At 44.5% G+C, this 20,399-nt stretch overlaps 1 protein-coding gene across 1 annotated transcript; it reads right to left on the bottom strand.

Annotated features, from left to right (window-relative positions):
* Positions 1–446: 446 nt before the first annotated feature.
* On the bottom strand, positions 447–19,662 carry LOC140721800 (zinc-binding protein A33-like). Its single transcript, XM_073036615.1, has 7 exons — positions 19,587–19,662; positions 8,636–8,955; positions 7,197–7,292; positions 6,227–6,460; positions 2,948–2,970; positions 2,731–2,846; positions 447–1,240 (listed from the first exon to the last, which is right to left on the bottom strand). The coding sequence occupies exons 1-7, from the start codon at positions 19,660–19,662 to the stop codon at positions 669–671; spliced, it is 1,437 nt and encodes a 478-aa protein (XP_072892716.1). The 3' UTR covers positions 447–668.
* Between the last annotated feature and the right edge of the window lie 737 nt (positions 19,663–20,399).

Here is a 20,399-nt window from a genome sequence, read left to right as displayed (position 1 = left end):
GTGGAACTGCACCAGTTAAAGCTGTCACAGATTTTAAAGGGTGCAATGTGACTGCATAAAAGTATAGAAAAATTCAGGACCACCGAGAAACACCCAGGGAATAGGACTGATTCTTTCAGTCCTGCAGAGAGCTGGCATGGTCTTGTTGGGCTGACCAACCTCCTCGATGCCTCAGAAATTCAAATTCATTGTTCAAGGAACCTCGTGGCACAGAATGATGTCACCTCATCATTCATGTCTTTTGAAAAAGAGTATAAATGCCCTCAACATTCCTGATAACCCCGCAGTCCCTCTGGTTCAGTTCCAAATAGACAATTGTTGTGAATCCCAAAGATATCATCTGTAGGAATAGGTTGCATTTATTTTAATGTCAACTGGGGTTGACAACCAACAGTTCTGTGGTCAGCATATGAACAAGTAATTTGAAGGAAAGCGCAGACTATGGAATACAACTGGGATTTCTGCTCCTGGTTTCCCAGACTCTCCCTGTTGATGTCAGTGAGTTTTCCCAGAGCCTGCACCACTGCCAGGTCCCCACACTGTCCCGCTGAGTCCTGGGGCAGATTATCGGCTACTCATTGCAGATTTCTGATTCTCTCTGGGCTTCCTGTGAGAGCTCCCTATCGGTACACGGTCTGGGAAAGTTGTACCTGGTGCTGGCTGCAGTTTTATTCCCAGGTTGGATCTTCATCCTCCTGGATTATTACTCTGCGGTGACAGATTATCAGTGGGTCAGAATTCTTGCCATCATCATTAAGACATGGACAGAAGTAAGGGTATAGTTTCCCAGTGAATGTACAATTGAAAGTGTAGATGTGGGTCAGGTTATCCACATCATGAAAGGACACTTTTCCTGCTTCATAATCCAGGGAGATCCGGATCTTTCTCGGGTGAACACTCAGCTCTAGGCGTTTCCATGAGTTAGTACAAGCATAGTACTCTGTCCCATTTCTCAGTGCCACTGCCCAATATCCATTATCCAGACTCAGAGTGATATTCCCCTTCCTGTTGATGGAATCCTTGGCTATGCCAATGTCCCATTTAGGTTTATTCGCCACTTCTACCTCCCAGGAATGTCTTCCTGATGTGAATCCTTCTGATGCCAGGACACACGGACAGGTATCAAACCTCTGTGGGTTATCAGGAAGCTGCATCCATTTCCCGGCGTATCTCACGGTTCTCAGATCATCAGACAGCAGAAGATAAGGACTGGCTGTGTTGGGGTCAAGGATGACCGGAGCTGGGAACAGAAGGACACAGAATGTCAGTCAGTCACACTCACCACCATCCCGACAGCACAGTGGCGGCTGTGGAATTAGCAGGGATCCAAAGATCTAAACACAGAGACAGACCGATGACAGGTCTGCTCCCCACCTGCACAACAGGTAAAGGAGAGCACGTTCCTACCAGATGCATCTGGGTAAGAGTGAAAGGCAGAGAGCATGTGTCCAAAGACCAGAGTCTCTGCGTGAGGTAATGCACAACACTGAACGGCTGTGTCTGAGTTGGAGAGTGTTCACAGGACAGCTGGACACATGAACCCCCAGTGACATTGATACCTCTTGATCCAGCCCTTCCCCTCATCTCTCAACAATGGTCACCACCCTCCATCCCTCTATCCTTCTGTCTGGATGAAAGCTCCAGACCAGCCATGTCAACAGTCCATCATCCTGACATCCCTCTGCATCTTTCACACAGCCCACAATGGGAATTCGGTCTGTCTCATCAGCAGACTTGGATACTTTGCATCCCACTGTCACAACAAATCATTCATATAGATTGTAAAAGATTAGGAGCCCCTTTGACGTCACACCTCACAGCTGACTGCATTCCATTAAAGAGCCCTCTCCAAATTCTCATTTCTCCAAAACTGACTGGAGATGATCTCAGAACATTCTGTGGAACTGCACTCTATTCCATGGTAAAGAAACCACCTTGGTCATCAGCCCTCCTTCCGTACAGTGGTGGGGTTAATGAGAGTTGGATTTGAGGAAGGAAAAGTGACCATCCACAGTTTTCCACGTTTAACCGCAATGAGGGTTTGTCTTGTACAGACATCAGGGAGGTGACAAGGTGTGGTACAGGTGGAAACAGGCATATTTGGAAAAGCAACAGATGAGCCTCTTTAATGCCAAATGACTGCAAATGGCGAATTTTGGTGAACGACAGTGGTGGTGGTGGTGGGGGGGCGGGGAGGTGTAAATCACAGAGACTGAGAGCACAAGAGAACAGAGACCAGTTTCTTGTGTTTATCCTGAGTCTTGGAACATGCAGTCACACACACCGCTCACACTAACTTTTATCTGAAACTTCTCAAGAATCCTTTCATTTCCCTTTTGAAATGATCAGTGGGGTTGAGGATGACTAGAACTGGGAACAGATAGATGCAGAATGTCAGTCATTCTCAGGTGAAGTCCCCTACCTCCTGACCATCACATTTCTTATCAGTCCATGCCCACCTACAAAGTCTGCTCTGCCAACAGGAAATAACACGGGCATGGACGAGCCATGTGCAAATAACCAACGTTCGACAGACTGCCACAAGGCCAACAGACATCACGAGGTCAGTGTTTCCCACATCTGCTCCCTCATGCTTCAACGAGATTTCTGGCCGGGGGGATTTATTCATTAAAAGCTACAAGTGAAGTACTGCTGTAAATTGGCAAAAATATCGATTGAAATCAAATCAATGAGAGGTTTAAGAGCTGCATCACGAAGTCTCCACCACACCTGCATTGATGACTGTCAGCATCTTCTTCCACACTCTGTACTGCAGTGAGCCAACGTACTTCCCCACATTTATTAAAGGGTAAACCTTCTGCAGCTCTGGCACAGTTCGCTTTGCTCTGGAAGAGATGACAATGTCAGTAGTGATCCATTGCTTGGGATCTAAACCATGTTAGAAATAGAAATTTCAACTCATACCAACACAGGAAGTAAGTTATACCTTTTCTGGGTTTCTGGAAATTTCTGTGGAATAAAAACGAGTATTAATATTTATGTAGAGATAAGATTTCAATACAAAGTAATTGGAATGTTCCTGGGAGTCAACATCTCTAAGATTCTATCCTGGGCCCAATGTACTGGTCCAGTTACAAAGAAGGTATGTTTGTGACTACATTTCATTAGGGGTTAGACGAGATTTGGTTTGTCACCAAAGATTCACAAATTTCTACAAAAATACTGTGGAGAGCATCTTAACTGTTTGCATCACCATCTGGTGTAGAGGGGTTACTGCACAGGATCAGAAAAATATGCAAAATGTTGCAAACTCAGCCAGCCCCATCATGGGCACTAGGCTCCCCAGCATCGAGGAAATCTTCAAAAGGTGAGGCCTCAGAAAGCCCTCATCTGTCATAAAGGATCCACATCACCTCTTCTCACTGCGGCCATCAAGGAGGAGGTACAGGAGACTGAAGACACACATCGTTTTAGGAACAATTTCTTCCCTTCTGACACCAGAATTCTGAATGGACATTGAACCCATGTACACGATCTCACTGGAGAAGCACTGTCGACGTTTCGGGCTGAGACCTTTCGTCAGGACTAACTGAAAGGAAAGATAGTAATTCGTCCCCCCATCCCTTCCCACTGATCTGCATCCTGGCACTTATCCTTGTAAGCGGAACAAGTGCTACACCTGCCCTTACACTTCCTCCTTCACCACCATTCAGGGCCCCAGACAGTCCTTCCAGGTGAGGCGACACTTCACCTGTGAGTCGGCTGGTGTGGTATACTGCGTCCCGTGCTCCCGGTGTGGCCTTTTATATATTGGTGAGATCCGACGTAGACTGGGAGACCGTTTCGCTGAACACCTACGCTCGGTCCGCCAGAGAAAGCAGGATCTCCCAGTGGCCACACATTTTAATTCCACGTCCCATTCCCATTCTGATATGTCTATCCATGGCCTCCTCTACTGTCAAGATGAAGCCACACTCAGGTTGGAGGAACAACACCTTATATACCAGCTGGGTAGCCTCCAACCTGATGGCATGAACATTGACTTCTCTAACTTCTGTTAATGCCCCTCCTCCCCTACTTACCCCATCCCTGATATATTTAGTTTTACTCCCGCTTTTTTCTCTCTCTGCCCATCACTCTGCCTGTCCTCCATCCCCCTCTGGTGCTCCCCTCCCCCTTTCTTTCTCCTGAGGCCTCCCGTCCCATGATCCTTTCCCTACTCCAGCTCTGTATCCCTTTTGCCAATCATCTTTCTGGCTCTCAGCTTCAACCCACCCCCTCCGGTCTTCTCCTATCATTTCGCATTTCCCCTGCCCCTCCTACTTTCAAATCTCTTACTATCTTTCCTTTCGGTTAGTCCTGACGAAGGGTCTCAGCCTGAAACGTCGACAGTGCTTCTCCTTATAGATGCTGCCTGGCCTGCTGTGTTCCACCAGCATTTTGTGTGTGTTGCTTGAATTTGCAGCATCTGCAGATTTCCTCGTGTACACTATCTCACTTTTTTGCCTCTCTTTTTCACTAATTATTTACTTTTCATATATCTCTAATTTTTAAAGTTTGTACTGCTACCTACAAACAACACATTTTTAATGACAATTGCCAGTGATATTAAACCTGATTCTGATTCTGAGATTCTATGGACGGACATCCCACAACACGAGGTACAGTACGAGCTGATGCACATCAAATCTGACAGGATGAAAAACTGGAGGCATCACAGGGTGGTCAGAGCAGAAAACTGGCTCAGTCAGAAGACACTTGTCCTGTGTTCCCTCTTGGATTAACTGCTCACTGTCTGAACAATCAGAACATTCTGCCACACTGCACAGTTATGGTCAAACTCCCGGTCTGAGACCAGTGAGCAGGGAGAGACCGGATAGTGGTCACTGGAGTTTCACTGTCAATGTGCAGTGATTGAGAACGTTGCTGTTGTTTCTGAATGAAGTTACCCATTACAGGAATGAGCTGCGGGCATTGGAAAGGATGTGTGTGAGGTTCATCAAGACGCTGCCTGGATTAGAGAGTATGAAATGTAAAATATGAGAGGACAGGACTTCAGGTAGTAGCGGGAAGTTTAAAGGAGATATACTGGGCAAAAATTTCACCCAGAGAGTGGTGGATGTCTGGAATTTGCTGCAAGGGGTGCTGCTGGAAGTAGATAATGGTGGTTTAGAGACTTTTAGACAGACGTGAATGAACAGGAGGGGTGTGGACCATGTACATGCAGGAGGGGTTCAGATTAATATGTCATGATGTTCATCATGGGACAAAGGGTGTCACCCGGTATGGACACGGCCCAAGTGTGAAGTGAGAGACGCTGAAGCAGATCAATATTTCACAGACTTCAAGACTAACACCGAGATGGGAATGAAAGGGGTTAAATACTATCACAGTGAAATAATAATTAGCCGACATGTGCATGTTCTCGAGTGCAATTGCTGAATCTGCTGCGCAGCCGAATCCGTGGTTGTGACAAAGGATTTGTTCCTGTGCTGTTCTCTTCTATGTTCTTCACATGGCCAGAATTTCACAGCAATGATCTGGGTCACGATTTTGGAACTAGGAGGAAAGCTTATGCTACTGGGCACCAGATTTGGTGAACCAAATGACACAAATAACTCTCACGGAGGTATATGGTGCCATCTACCCATTTTGATAATAAATGTGAATGTTACAGGGGTTAGTGCATTTTATATTAGTGACCAATGGGCATGTATTTAGAGATGGCTCTTTTGGTGTACCAAGTTTAGCTCTGTGATCTCCAGTGGTACATTATCCTCTTCCTGGAGAAGTATAACATGTCATCTTTCTCAGCATTAAATTTCATCTGGCACCAAGCTACCACCCACCATCCTGTTTCCATCACCATAATGTCCATTTATCACCATCTCATCTCATTATTTCACCAAACATGGTGAATCCAGAATATGTATTAGCTGAATATATGATGAAGCAGAGGATTCAAAGGGAAAGGGTCACTTGTTCAAATTCAGATATTTAGCTGAAGTAAAAGAAGCTGAAAACAGATACAGAATAAGAGAGGGTTTTCAAACTGTAAAGTTTTGAGGTGAGACTGAAGCTGGATCATGTAGTAATGGGTGTCAGGGGCTGGTAATGCTAGTAAACATCGCTGTGGGCCTGATGAGAGGAACGGCCTGACTCCATACCATTAGAGTGATAATAGTTTACGGTTGAATGGCAAACTGTTTGATCTTAATATCAGTGTTAACAAAAGGATGGAGAGAACAAAATCAGGTAGAGGTACTGTTAAAAATTTGATGCTGTCCTCTTCCTTCAGCCCTTCTTCAATGTCCTGAATGGTGTCTGAAAGTGATGAGATGACTTCTGTGGCATCCTCGATCTTTCCCTTCATCTCCAGGCAGTTTCTCTCTTTCTCCAGTTTGAGATCTTCCAGCGCGATCCTTTCTTGGTCACGGAGAAACTGATGCATTGTTTCGAACTGGGCTTTAATCTGTTTCTCTGCCATTCCTCCCTGGTCCTTTGGAAAATAAGAGAGAGTCTGAGCACTGACAGATATTGCGCTGTTACTGGAATCAGTGACATCTCACTACTGGGAGCCATGCAGGAACTTACTCTGAAGAGGAGGCTCTAACTAAGAATCAGGGGATGTATATTAGTTTTCTCAGGATTTACCAGTTCAGGAGGTCAGTGAGGGATAATTGTGTTGACTGAATTATTCACTCGCAGTTTGAGTTTCAATGTGATTGTAGCTTATAACCATAACCATATAACAATTACAGCACGGAAACAGGCCACCTCGGCCCTTCTAGTCCATGCCGAACGCTTACTCTCACCTAGTCCCACTGGCCCGCACTCAGCCCATAACCCTCCATTCCTTTCCTGTCCATATACCTGTCCAATTTTACTTTAAATGACAATACCAAACCTGCCTCTACCACTTCTACTGGAAGCTCATTCCACACAGCTACAACTCTCTGAGTAAAGCAATTCCCCCTCGTGTTACCCTTAAACTTTTGCCCCCTAACTCTCAACTCATGTCCTTTTGTTTGAATCTCCGCTACTTTCAATGGAAAAAACCTATCTACGTCAACTCTGTCTATCCCCCTCATAATTTTAAATACCTCTATCAAGTCCCCCCTCAACCTTCTACACTCCAAAGAATAAAGACCTAACTTGTTCAACCTTTCCCTGTAACTCAGGTGCTGAAACCCAGGTAACAATGGCTTATGTAACGATGTGACATGATTATGTACCTGAATATGCTTTAATGTTTCCTCATAATCACTTTTTACAGCAGCACATTCCTCCTTCTTGTCCAGGACTGGCTTCAGTGACGTTTTCAGTTCTTCCTGCAAGAGATCAGTTTATTTCTACAACTTGGTGTCTCTGCAGGTCTGAAAACTAAATACTTCATTTTGTTTAATTAACAGAGATTCTCAGAAAGGTTTCAGTCTCTTGAATAAAGCAGTATAAGCATTTCATTTAAAGTGAGAGGTATGAGCACAATAAAGTATCTCCTCAAATATTTCAGCCATGGAATGAATAATATTTGTGAACAAAACATTGGGAAAAGAGTTTTGAAGGATGCGCTTACAGGAAGAAAGACAGAAATGCAATGACAGAGTTTAGGTGCCCGGTAGTGAAAGGCAGGACCAGCAATGTGGATTATGATGGGTTTCAGCTGGGCTGTAAGATATCATCATTAGACCATGGCTATGTCAGGCTTTTCTTTCTTTACATGGCATTTAAGATTATTTATTTGGAATTTAAGTCCAGAGATTCTAACCCTGAACTCTCTCCATATAGAATGTTATTTAATTGTAATGGTTTAAAATAAGATTATTGATGAAGTTTTAAACTTCTTTGACTTCAGTTAATTATCTGAATTTGAGCAAGTGACCCCATCCCTTTGAATCCATATATTCAGAACTATAACATGTCATCTTTCTCAGCATTAAATTTCATCTGGCACCAAGCTACCACCCACCATCCTGTTTCCATCACCATAACGTCTATTTATCACCATCTCATCTCATTATTTCACCAAACATGGTGAGTCCAAAATATGAGCAGGAATTTCTTCAGCCAGAGAGTGGTGGATCTATGGAATTCATTGCCACAGGCAGCTATGGAGGCCTTCTTTAAGTGTATTTGAGGCAAAGGTAGATAGATTCTTGATTGGTCAGGGTATTAAGGGATATTGGAGAAGGCAGGAGACTGGGTCTGAGGGGAAAATTGTATCAGTCATGAGGAAGTGGTGGAGCAAACTCGATGGGCCAGATTGCCCAATACTGCTCCTATATCTTAGGATGTGTGTTTGCTCACTGGAAACACACCGAGTGTGTCCGAGTTTGAGGAGGAATTAGTTCAAACTCGGACACACAGAAAAAAAAATGGAGGAATTCAGCAAGTCTCTCGCCATCTACAGAGAGAAATACAATCGATGTTTCGGTCCCATTCTGGCTTCTGCACCTGCCTTTCTAGTCCTGATTAAAGGTCTCAGCCAACACTTTATTTCCCTTGAGTTGCTGAGTTCCACCAGCACTTTGTGTGTTTTGGACCCTCTTCACCTTTCTGCGTTCCGAACAACTTTGTACAGAACAACGCCTTCAAACAGAAACACATTATCTAAAGTTCGGACTCCGGAGATAAAACCGACACGTTTGGATGTTGTGATTTTCAGTCTGCTCACCTTGAACTCCTGCACGGCCTCTTCCAGCAGCAACAGCTCGTGGCCACGATGATTCTTTGAATGCTGACAGAGCCCACAGAGGGGCTGCTTGTCGGTCTGGCAAAACAGCGTCAGCTTCTCCTTGTGGCGGCTGCATTCCTGCTGAGTTGTCTCCCGGTTTCCGAACGACTCAACGATGCCGGCGAGGGTGCGGTTTGGCCTCAGAGTTTTGGAGGAAGTCTCTCTTCTACATAAGGGACAGGACGCTGTGCCGGGTCTCTTCCAGTACTGAGTAATACATGATCGGCAGAAGCTGTGATCACAGTCGATTAAGACAGGATCTTGAAACAGATGATGACACACAGCACAAGACAGATGATCCTCCATGTCCAAGGACTCACCGAGTTCACTGTGACCAACTAAAATGGTGCCCGAAGAGCGAAAAACGTTGGTTTTCACTTTCTGTTTCTGTGATCTTTGCACTATCCGGAACTACAGGACCGATCAACACACCGTCTCAGTAACTTCTTCAAGCGGAATTCTCCCCAGCTCACATGCCCCTCCGGCCAGGTTGTCCACCAGGCCAGGCTCGATTTCAGCATCTCGAATAGGTTTATATTAGGCCATGGTCCCGGTGCAGATCAATGGGGTAGAAAGAATAGTTCAGCACAAACTAGATGGGTCGAATGGCGTGTTTCACTCTCTATCTATGAATCCCTATGACTCAGCGAGAAAAGCAAATTCCACAAAGCAGAATAGAGGAAACACAGCCGGCAGTAAGGGGAGATACAGATCTCCTGTACAGTTAGTGATTAGAAAAAACCTGCCAACATAACGAGGGGAGGGGAAATGGAGGAGCTGAAGCTCGGAAGTGAAAGGTGGATCCAGCTGAGGAATGTTGACAGGACGATGGGAGAGGAGAGAGGCTGGGAGGTGATAGGTGGAGGTGACTCAGGGCTGCAGGTAGTGGAGTCTGATGGGAGAGGAGAGAGGCTGGGAGGTGATAGGTGGAGGTGACTCAGGGCTGCAGGTAGTGGAGTCTGATGGGAGAGGAGAGAGGCTGGGAGGTGATAGGTGGAGGTGACACAGGGCTGAAGGTAGTGGAGTCTGATGGGAGAGGAGAGAGGCTGGGAGGTGATAGGTGGAGGTGACACAGGGCTGCAGGTAGTGGAGTCTGATGGGAGAGGAGAGAGGCTGGGAGGTGATAGGTGGAGGTGACACAGTGCTGAAGGTAGTGGAGTCTGATGGGAGAGGAGAGAGGCTGGGAGGTGATAGGTGGAGGTGACTCAGGGCTGCAGGTAGTGGAGTCTGATGGGAGAGGAGAGAGGCTGGGAGGTGATAGGTGGAGGTGACACAGGGCTGCAGGTAGTGGAGTCTGATGGGAGAGAATTCTGGAGCTTGGAACCACAGTGGCAGGTGGGCAGGGAAACAGGAAGAGTGGGATGACGGGACACAGTAGGATGGGTATTTGGGTAATGGGCAGATGGAATGGGTGGAGGAGAGGAAAGGAATTGTCATGGGGACTGGGGGAATCTTGTCATGTGGACCAGGGTCTTGAACAAAATCTTTCACAGTGACTGGGCATTAATTCCCCCCTGTTTGCCCACCTAATCCAGAACGTTTTAAAAGACTGTGTGTACGTACATGGATAGGACAGCTTTTAGAAAGATGTGAGCCAAATATGGAAAATGGGACAAGTTTGTCGGCTCCATAGCCGGCAAGGAGGAGGTGGCTGAAGGACACATTTCTATTCTGTGTTACTCTGTGACTACATTTCTCTAAGCCCAGAGCTCACTGAGGCCCTCAGCTGTGTCATTCCCACTTCGCTCCAAACTTTCACCCTCATGGCATCCAGCAGTTGTTCACCAACTTCCCACATTTTCCCAGCAGCAACAGCAGGAAAGGCTCCAGTGAACCTGCAGCTGGTTAGACCTTGTAGAGGTTCAATGACTCTGTTCATCTTGAGAGGTGAGGTTCAATGCATACTGTTTGAGTTAACTGTATGAATTTAAATTTTGAATTTCAAGAACTTGCTAGTAGTGTGATTAATGTTTAAGGGATGTTGAATATTTCTCAAATTCATGAATGTGGAAGGTCCATGAGCTGGGAGATGTTCAACACTGAACTCAACAGAAGCACAGGGTGGGAATCATTAACATCCTCTGTGTGATGGGCTTTGTTTGTGAGAGACTGGATTTTATTTCTAAAAACTGTTAATTTTCCTTTTAATCCACAAATGGATGATGTTGCAGCAGGAACAGAGATGGTTACTAACAGGGCAACATTCCATGGGAACTTATCCCGTGCCTTGTGATGGTTATTAAATTTCCACAAGATCTGAATATTCTTGATGGCAAGAGGTGAGGACACTGGGTTTGAATAGCTACATGCATGGTAGGAGCATGGAGGGCTATGGTCCTGGTGCAGGTATTGGAGTAAGCAGTTTAAATGGCTCGGCACAGATTAGATGGGCTGAAGTGCCTGTTTCTGTGCTGTACTTTTCTATGACTGTACACTCCCTTGAAACCATAACCAAAACCGGTTCCATGTCCGGAACTCTGTGTCACTGTGGGGAAACGGTGGGAGGTCTGGCCCCACTCAGTCCAATCCTGACAAACGATCAGTCTGAGAGTGGCAAGGATGTCTCAGGATGGGCCGCACTATAGTGTTTCCACATCCACCTGTCAGAGGTGAGCTGGTTTGTCAATCTGCTCATTTCTACAAATGAATTGAACCTTTGATAGCAAATGATTCACAAGAGTAATACTTGACAAAGTTTAAATACTTCCTCTCTTGAAAAAGACAGAACTATACGGAGTTGGACCATTCAGTACCGAAGTTCAGAAAAGATCTTTATAAAGAAATTGAATTTAAGAGCCAGATAATGAATTGTTCTCAGTTATTTAGAGCTGTAAATATTCATAAAATGAAGAAGATATGTCAGGGAGAAACGTTTAACAGCATGGACATTTACCATTTACTGTGAGATCTTCTAGTCGCGGGAATGTGCAAGCATATCCCATATTCATGGGGCACTGGAATCACTATCAATGCCACCATCCACTGTGTAATCTTTATTGCCATGTGGCCACCTTGTGCAGGTAGGACAGGCTCAGGATGCTGATAAATCAGGAGATGATTAACTCAACACCGGATACCTGAACTCCAACTTGCCCCTCAGTCATCCAGTAACATTTCTGGTCAAAGATCATCACTCAGGATGTTGACGGTGGAGGACTCACTGAGAACAACATTGTTCAAAGTGAAAGGTAGATTGTTAGACTTCTCCTTTTGGAGGTGTTAATACTGGTACTTTAGTGACTGGGCTGAGAATTGCCTCTTATCAGCCTGTGTAGGAATATTGTCTGGGTCTTGCTGCAGGTGGGCAATGGCTGGCTCTTTTAGGAAGAAGCTTTTAATAAAACTGAAGAATCTGCGGATGTCATTGCACATCTCATTTCTGAAGGAAGGAAGGTCAGTGATGAGGATGCTGTCTGCAGTTCCCTGCACAGTGCGTGTGGAAGCCAACTCTTCAGGAGATGTACTTAAAGTGAAGGTAGATAAAATTCTGATAGATTGAGAAATGGAGTGTAGGAAGGAAAGATTCAAAAGGATAATGGAGACCAGTCATAATCCGTTAACTGGTGAGGCAGGATTGAAATACCTGTAGACTCCGCCTCTCCCATTTCCTCTTCTCTCCTCGCCAGACAAAGGCGCTGAGATTGTCCATTTGTCTCTCCCCACATCTCCCTCCAGTTGCTTATCCCTGCAAGTGGCCAAAGCACCACACCAGCCCATACATCTGCTCCCTCACTTCCATTCAGGCCCCAAAGGCTCCCTTCAGGTGAGGCAACAATTCACCTGTGAATCTGCCATGGATCTGTTGTGTCTGTGCTCCCAGTGTGGTCTCCTCTACATTGGTGAGACCCATCGGAAATTGGAGTCCACTTCATCGAGCACTTCCACACCGTCTCCCACAAGTGGGACTTCCCAGTGGCCAAATATGTTAATTCCATTTCCCATTCCCATTCCGACATGTCGATCCATGGCCTACTCTTGTGCCAAGATGAGACCAACCTCAGGGTGGAGGAGCAACACCTTCTATTCCATCTGGTACTGTCCAACTTGATGGTATGAATATTAATTTCTCATTCCGGTGAACAAAACTCCCCTCCCCGCCCCCATTTATTCTCCACTCTGACCTTTTACTACTTCCCAGCTGCCTATCACTTCCCTGTTGGTCCCGTCCTCCTTCCCTTTCTGCTATTGTCCACTCTCCTCTTTTATCTCATTGTTTATTTTCCAGGCCTTGACCTTTCCCATTCACCTGGCTTCACCTATCACCTTCCAGCCAGCCTCTTGCCCTCCCTTTGGATAATGAGATCTACAGTTTAATTAGAAGGCATTCAGGATGAAGTAAGAATTTGGATCAATATTGGCTCAGCAGGAGAAGCCAGAGATCCTTTCGGCCCTTTTTTCTCCATTTGAATTCAGCCTCATGACCTCACTGACATCTAATTTCTACCATATTCCATCTCCATAAAGCAGCGTTCAAATACTCCCTTCAAACACTTTTGCTTCGGGCCAAACGTTTGTCATTGCGGTCTCTCGTCAGTCACAGCGTTGAGCATAAACCAAGGTTACATATCAAACAACAATCAAAACTCTGTCAACAAGGAAATGTGGGAAACTTGTAAAAAGAATCACTCTCTCTGGTCGGGTCAGCCATAAAGTTCAAAGTAAATTTATTATCAAAGTCTGTCTATGTCACCAAATAGTATCCTGACCCCGAGATTTATTTTCTTGCGGGCATTCGCAGTAGGTACACAGAAACACAATAGAATCAATGAAAAGCCATACAAAGACTGGTAAACAAGCAATGAACTGTGACAATAATAAATAATACTGGGAGCATGAGTTGTCGAGTCCTTGAAAGTGAGTCCATAGATTGTATTCAGTGTTGAGGTGAGTTCATTGCGGTGCCGTTTGTAACGATGGCGATGGCGAAAATCCCAACGATCTGTGCGGATTCACGGTGCCGGACCGTCCCCTGCTGCTGGGCACCGGTACCGCAGGATGGGCACGAACAAAATTCTGTAAATCTCGACAATGTTTACTATTGTTTACCGAATCAGAATCAGGTTTATTATCACCGGCATGTGTCGTGAATTATGTTAACTATGCAGCAGCATTTCAATGCAATACGTAATATAGAAGTGTCAAAAAGAATAATTACAGTATACGTATATTTAATAGATTAAAAACAGTGCAAAGAACCCAAATATATTAAAAGTCAGGCAGTGTCCAAAGATTCTACTCGCTGATGTTGCCCTGAATTACACACCAGAAGCAGACAGTGAGTCAGAAAGAGTACGATTACTTTGCAAATATGGCAGTACCCCCCATCCCCTGTATAGGAGCAGCAGTTGGCTTAGGGACCAAACATTTTCGGTTAACAGCAATTTCCACCCCATGTCTGTATGTCTGTCCAGTGATCTCTGTCGCATCTACTGAGTCACAGAGCAACAGAGCACAGATACTGACCCTTCAGCCCAACGAGACAATGCCAACCACAGAGATGGTCCCAATTTCCAGAGTTGGGCCCTTTTCCCTGCAGTTCCCTTCATTTCAACTGCTTCTGGAATTATACAAATGTGGCTTTCTCATGCACTTCCTCCCGGAGTTCCCTTCACATAATTACTGTCTGCATGAAACTGTTGCTGCTCGTGTTGGTTTTGCAATCTATTTACCATTCCTCTGTCCATTTAGATCCCCTAGAAGCTACGATAATCTTCACTGTGAACAACAACTACTAATTTTGTGTCATCCACAAACGTATTAGTCAATCCTTGTGCATTCACATCCACTTATTGCTATAAAATAACGAATGTCAAATATCCTAACTTGTAGCATTGCAGAATACCACTAGGTACCTGACTTAATTCAGAGGCGTATCCTTCAACCACCACTCTGCCTGATACGCTCAGGCAATGTTCAGTCCATCTACGTTGATCTCCTTGAACCGTATGGGACATTATCTTCCAGACCAATCTGCCATGTGGCAAGTAGAGCTATAACCCATGGCTTTGGTACAGCGACAAACTGGAAGATAACTTCATTCCAATACCTAATTCTTGTTTATTTGCAGGTAGGTTCATATGTTCCGACCGTGTATTTAGTAGAAGAGTACTTGATGAGGTCAGGATACGTAAATGTAAATTTTTAGTTCACATTCGGTAGTTGGGACTGAATTAAATGTGGTGCTCGGACATAAGATATAATTTTAAGGTGCTTGGAAGGAGGTACCGAGGGGATGTCAGAGGGTAGTTTTTCATACAGAGTGTTGGGTGCGTGGAAGGCACTGTCAGTGAAGTTCGTAGAGGAGGACACAATAGGGTATTTTAAGAGACTCTCAGATAGGTACATGGAGATTAGAAAAATAGACGGTCATGTGGTAGGGAAATTCAAGGCGGTTTCTAGAGTAGGTTACATGGATGTCACAACATTGTGGGCCGAAGGGCCTGTAATGTGCTGTAGATTTCTATGTTCTATTATCCAATCACGTCATCTATTAATAGAATACTAACCTCAATATTTCATTATTATTAAGGAATTGATTTAAATCAATGACAGCACATGAAATGTAGCAACTAAAGTCTCTCATTTCGATCTTCTCAAAGACAGTCGGTGGGCAGTAAATGTTGGTCCTGCTGCCAAAGCCCACATTCCGTAAACAATAAATTCTTGCCTGTTTCTTTCAATTTGACAATAAATTTACCCTACAATTATACGTCCTGAACTGGTGTGGATAAATTCACTCGCCTCATTTATTTATTTGCCTTTTGTTTGCCTCTCTCTGACTGGATGTCTGTGACGAGTGATGTTCCCCAGGGATCGGTACTGTGTCTGCTGCTGTTTGTCTTCAACATCAATGACCTGGGTGATAATATGGAAAACTGATCATTAAACTTGGAGATAGCTCCAAGATTGGGCCGTAGTGGAGAGCATTAGAACAGAGGAATCTGGGAATACAGAACGAGGATATCTTGAAAGTGGTGTCACAGGTAGAAAGGTTGGAAAGAGATTTTTTGGCACACTGTCTGTTTATAAATCAAAGCACCTTTTGAGTTGGGATGTTATGGTAAAGTTGTATAAGATGTCAGTGAAGTCTAATTTATAGTATTGTGTGCAGTTCTGGTCACCTACCTACAGGAAAGATATCAGTAAGATTGAAGGAATATTTAAAGAAAATGTCTAATAATATTGGCAGTATTTGAGAACCTGCGTTACAGCATAAGGTTGAACAGATGAGGACTTAATTTCCATGAGCTTAGGTGTGTGAGGAGCGATTTGATAGATATACAACATAATGAGCAGTACAGGACTTATAGGGTAAGTACGTGCAGGCTTTTCCATTATGTCTGGGTGAGATTACAACTAGGATGAAGTATTGAAGAGGAATCTGGAAGGAAATGTATTCACTGAGAGAGTGACACGATTGTGGACAAGCTGCCAGAGGAAGTGCTCCACAACTGGAAGCCTATTTGCAGAATTTGTCTTCTTTTGTACATTGATTGTATGTTTGCGTATATTTTTCCCGGAATTCTATCGTATTTATTTTGCTGTAAACACTGACAAGAAGATAAATTTCCAGGTTGTACATTGTGACATTCACGTACTTTGACAATAAATTTGCTTTGACTTATAATAAATTCGATTTGACCTATACCTCGCCACACAGTCTTGGTATAGAGAGAGTGGGGAATGTGGTCACCCCAGCACAACCAGCATTTACTGAACGGTAATCCAGTTCCAAGTTGCTGCTCGGTGGTGAGATTTGACTCCACAACCATGATGGAATGGCTGATATGTTAATCAGCCTGACCTGTTTTCCGGGGTAAAGGGAAATTGGAGCAGAGAGAATGAACAGATTCCGATGTTAGATCCCTTCACCAACCTGGGGGGAGTGGAGACAGAAGCACAATGTATGATTCCGAGAGACACAGGGGCAGGAGAGAGAGCAAACTGATGGGTCGGTGAGGATTTTCACTCTGTGTGTAGACTTCAGGATAGAAAAGTGCACTGATAACAGTGTTCAATATCCAGTCACCACCTGTTAATGGAATACTGACCTCAATAAACTCTATTTAACATCATTGTTAGATAATGATTTAAATGGATGAGACCACACAGACCGTATCAGCTGAACTCACTCATTTTCACGTTTTCGAGGGCAGTCGGCTGACAGACTCAGGTGAATTTTCTCCTCACCTGCAACAATGACTTTGGACCCTGAAGGGTGGTGAGTGAGATGTCTGGGCTGGTGTAGCCCTTATCTCTCTTGCAGGGATGAGTGCCAGGAAGGAGATCAGTGGAGAGAGATGACTGGACAAGGGAGTCGCATAGAGAACTATCCCTACAGGAATCTGAGACTCGGATGTTGTATAAACATTTATGGTAGGTGAGCGACATAGCAACCTGGTGGTAATGCAATCGCTTTACAGCGCCAGTGATCCCTGAGAGAGTTTGATTCCTGCTGCTGTGTGTAAGCTGTTCGTACATTCTTCCCGTGACCGTGTGGGGTTCCACTGTGTGAACCAGTTTCCTCCCACATTCCAACGGTGGATGGTCCCTGGAGGGAGAGTGGGCAGATTCCAGTGTTCAGTGCCTTCACCGATGAGGGAGCATCGGCCGGGACAGAAGCACAATCCGGGATTCCGTGGAACGAGAGAGAGGAAACTGATTGGTCGGTGGGGATTTTCATTCACACTGGGTGTAGAGGTTGAGGTAGTAAATTGCACCAATAGTAGTGTTTGTTTTTCTCCTTGGAACGACGGAGGATGAGAGGTGACCTGATAGAGGTGTATAAGATGATGAGAGGCATTGATCATGTGGATGGCCAGAGGCTTTTCCCAGGGCTGAAATGGCTAACACGAGGGTGTATGGTTTTAAGGTGCTTGGAAGGAGGTACCGAGGGGATGTCAGAGGGAAGTTTTTCATACAGAGTGTTGGGTGTGTGGAAGGCACTGTCAGTGAAGTTCGTAGAGGTGGATACAATAGGGTATTTTAAGAGACTCTCAGATAGGTACATGGAGCTCAGAAAAATAGACGGTCATGTGGTAGGGGAATTCAAGGCAGTTTCTAGAGTAGGTTACATGGATGTCACAACATTGTGGGCCGAAGGGCCTTAATGTGCTGTAGATTTCTATGTTCTATTATCCAATCACGTCATCTATTAATAGAATACTAACCTCAATATTTCCTTATTATTATTAAGGAATTGATTTAAATCAATGACAGCACATGAAATGAAGCAACTAAAGTCTCTCATTTCGATCTTCTGAAGGACAGTCGGTGGGCAGTAAATGTTGGTCCTGCTGCCAAAGCCCATATTGCATAAACAATAAATTCTTCCCTGTTCCTTTCACTTTGACAATAAATTTACCCTACAATTATACCTCCTGAACTGGTGTGGATAAATTCACTCACCTCATTTATTTACTTGCCTTTTGTTTGCTTGTCTTTGACTGGATGCCTGTGACGAGTGATGTTCCCCGGCGATCAGTAGTGGGTCCACTGTAGTTTATCTTCAACATCAATGACCTGGGTGATAATATGGAAAACTGATCATCAAACTTGGAGATAGCTCCAAGATTGGGCCGTAATGGAGAGCAAGGAAGACTATCAAAGCTTAAAGTAAAATCTGGACAAAATGGAAAAAAAAGCTGAAAATGGCAGATGAAATGGAATCCAAACAAGAGCTGTTGCACTTTTTGGAGGGCAATCCAGGGTAGGACTTTCATGGTTAATGTCAGTGAATTGAAGAGAGCAGTAGAACAGAGGAATCTGGGAATACAGAACCAGGATACCTTGAAAGTGGTGTCACAGGTAGAAAGGTTGGAAAGAGATTTTTTGGCACATTGCCCGTTTATAAATCAAAGCACCTTTTGAGTTGGGATGTTATGGTAAAGTTGTATAAGATGTCAGTGAAGTCTAATTTGTAGTATTGTGTGCAGTTCTGGTCACCTACCTACAGGAAAGATATCAGTCAGATTGAAGGAATATTTAGAGAAAATGTATAATATTATTGGCAGTATTTGAGAACCTGGGTTATAGCGTAAGGCTGAACAGCTAAGGAGTTAATTCCTGAGAGCTTAGGTGTGTGAGGACCGATTTGATAGATATACAACATAATGAGCAGTACAAGACATATAGGGTAAGTACATGCAGGCTTTTCCATTATGTCTGGGTGAGATTACAACTAGAATGAAATATTGAAGAGGAATATGGATGGAAATGTATTCACTGAGAGAGTGACACGATTGTGGACAAGCTGCCAGAGGAAGTGCTCCACGACTGGAAGCCTATTTGCAGAATTTGTCTTCTTTTGTACATTGATTGTTTGTTTGCGTATATTTTTCCCGAAATTCTATCGTATTTATTTTGTTGTAAACACTGACATGAAGATAAATTTCCAGGTTGTACATTGTGACATTCACGTACTTTGATAATAAATTCGCTTTGGCTTTACTCCAGCTGAGAGTGGCATTTTGTTTCTTTCCGTCCTGCAGTACCGGTTGCCAGCAGCAGATGGCGGTCCTGCACCGTGAAACTGCACAGATATTCCGGCTGCTCGCCCTCCCCATCCTCAGATGGAACGCGGCACTGCGATGAACTGAACTTCCTTACATTAATCAGCTGGATTGGCAGAGCCCTGAATTCAGGACGTTAACAACGATTAACTACGGTTTTACAAAATAGCAGAATATCAGAACGGACGGAAAAGTGGATGTTGGAAAATTCAACGAATTCGCCAGCTTCCACACCCTTGCTCAGTTTTATCACAGGCAATTCATTAGACCTCACCATTGTCTCGTGGTTGCACACACAGACACTGATCACTTAGGGGACCTTTTATCTCCTTAGTTATAATTTTGATCTGAATATCTTTCTAAAATCCCTTATGACTCACCTTTACTTTGCAGGCAACTCTGCTGGGAGACTGCTGGAGAAGGTGCATTTCCCTGGGCGGCCAGCAGGTGGGGCATTGCTCCACTTATTCACGCTCACCCAGTCGGGACAGAATGTGTTAACAGATGCCAAGTGCACACTCGCGGCTCCCGACTGTCCGGCAGGAGTTGTGGGGAATTGAGATGGTCCACATCACTCGTCTCCTTACCAGACTGAGGGGATCACAATGTACAGAAGTCTGTGAACACAGTGATTCACCAGGTGTCGAGGAAACAGTCATTAGCAACAACTGACTCGGACACGATAGTCAGTCGGAGTCACTTTCAGACACCCCACCCTGCAAAACTCATTTCAGGGAGGTAGCAGCACCACCCCGCCCCCCCCCCCCGGCAATCCCATATCCCCGCCCACCCCAGGTCGACCTCCACGGGTGTATGTATACAGGTCATTTCAGTATGAAAGAACACAACAGTTTATTTGATCTCTCACACGCACATACACACACACATATATATTCCTTGTTGAGTATTTTTTTTACAGTCTCAATGCTAATAGCTAAATGCTAATGCAAATAGCTTTTCTATGTCTTTGACAAGCTTTCCTTGCACTGTGACATGGCTTGCTTGGCAGATTTGAGCATTTTGCCAGAAATCTCAACCTCATAACAGTCTGTGTCAATGAATTTGTTAATTTTGCAAGACATTAGGTACACAAGTGTTTTGTGAGACAGCTGACTTCTGAATTCTGTCTTAATGTGACGCACCATGCTGAATGCCCTTTCTACATCACAATTACAATTTGTCTTGGATGATGA

This window comes from Hemitrygon akajei, chromosome 2, assembly GCF_048418815.1.
Source record: "Hemitrygon akajei chromosome 2, sHemAka1.3, whole genome shotgun sequence".
In the NCBI taxonomy this organism is placed as follows: domain Eukaryota; kingdom Metazoa; phylum Chordata; class Chondrichthyes; order Myliobatiformes; family Dasyatidae; genus Hemitrygon; species Hemitrygon akajei.
Note: the sequence above shows the minus strand (reverse complement) of the source record. Positions and strands in the feature narration are given on the sequence as shown.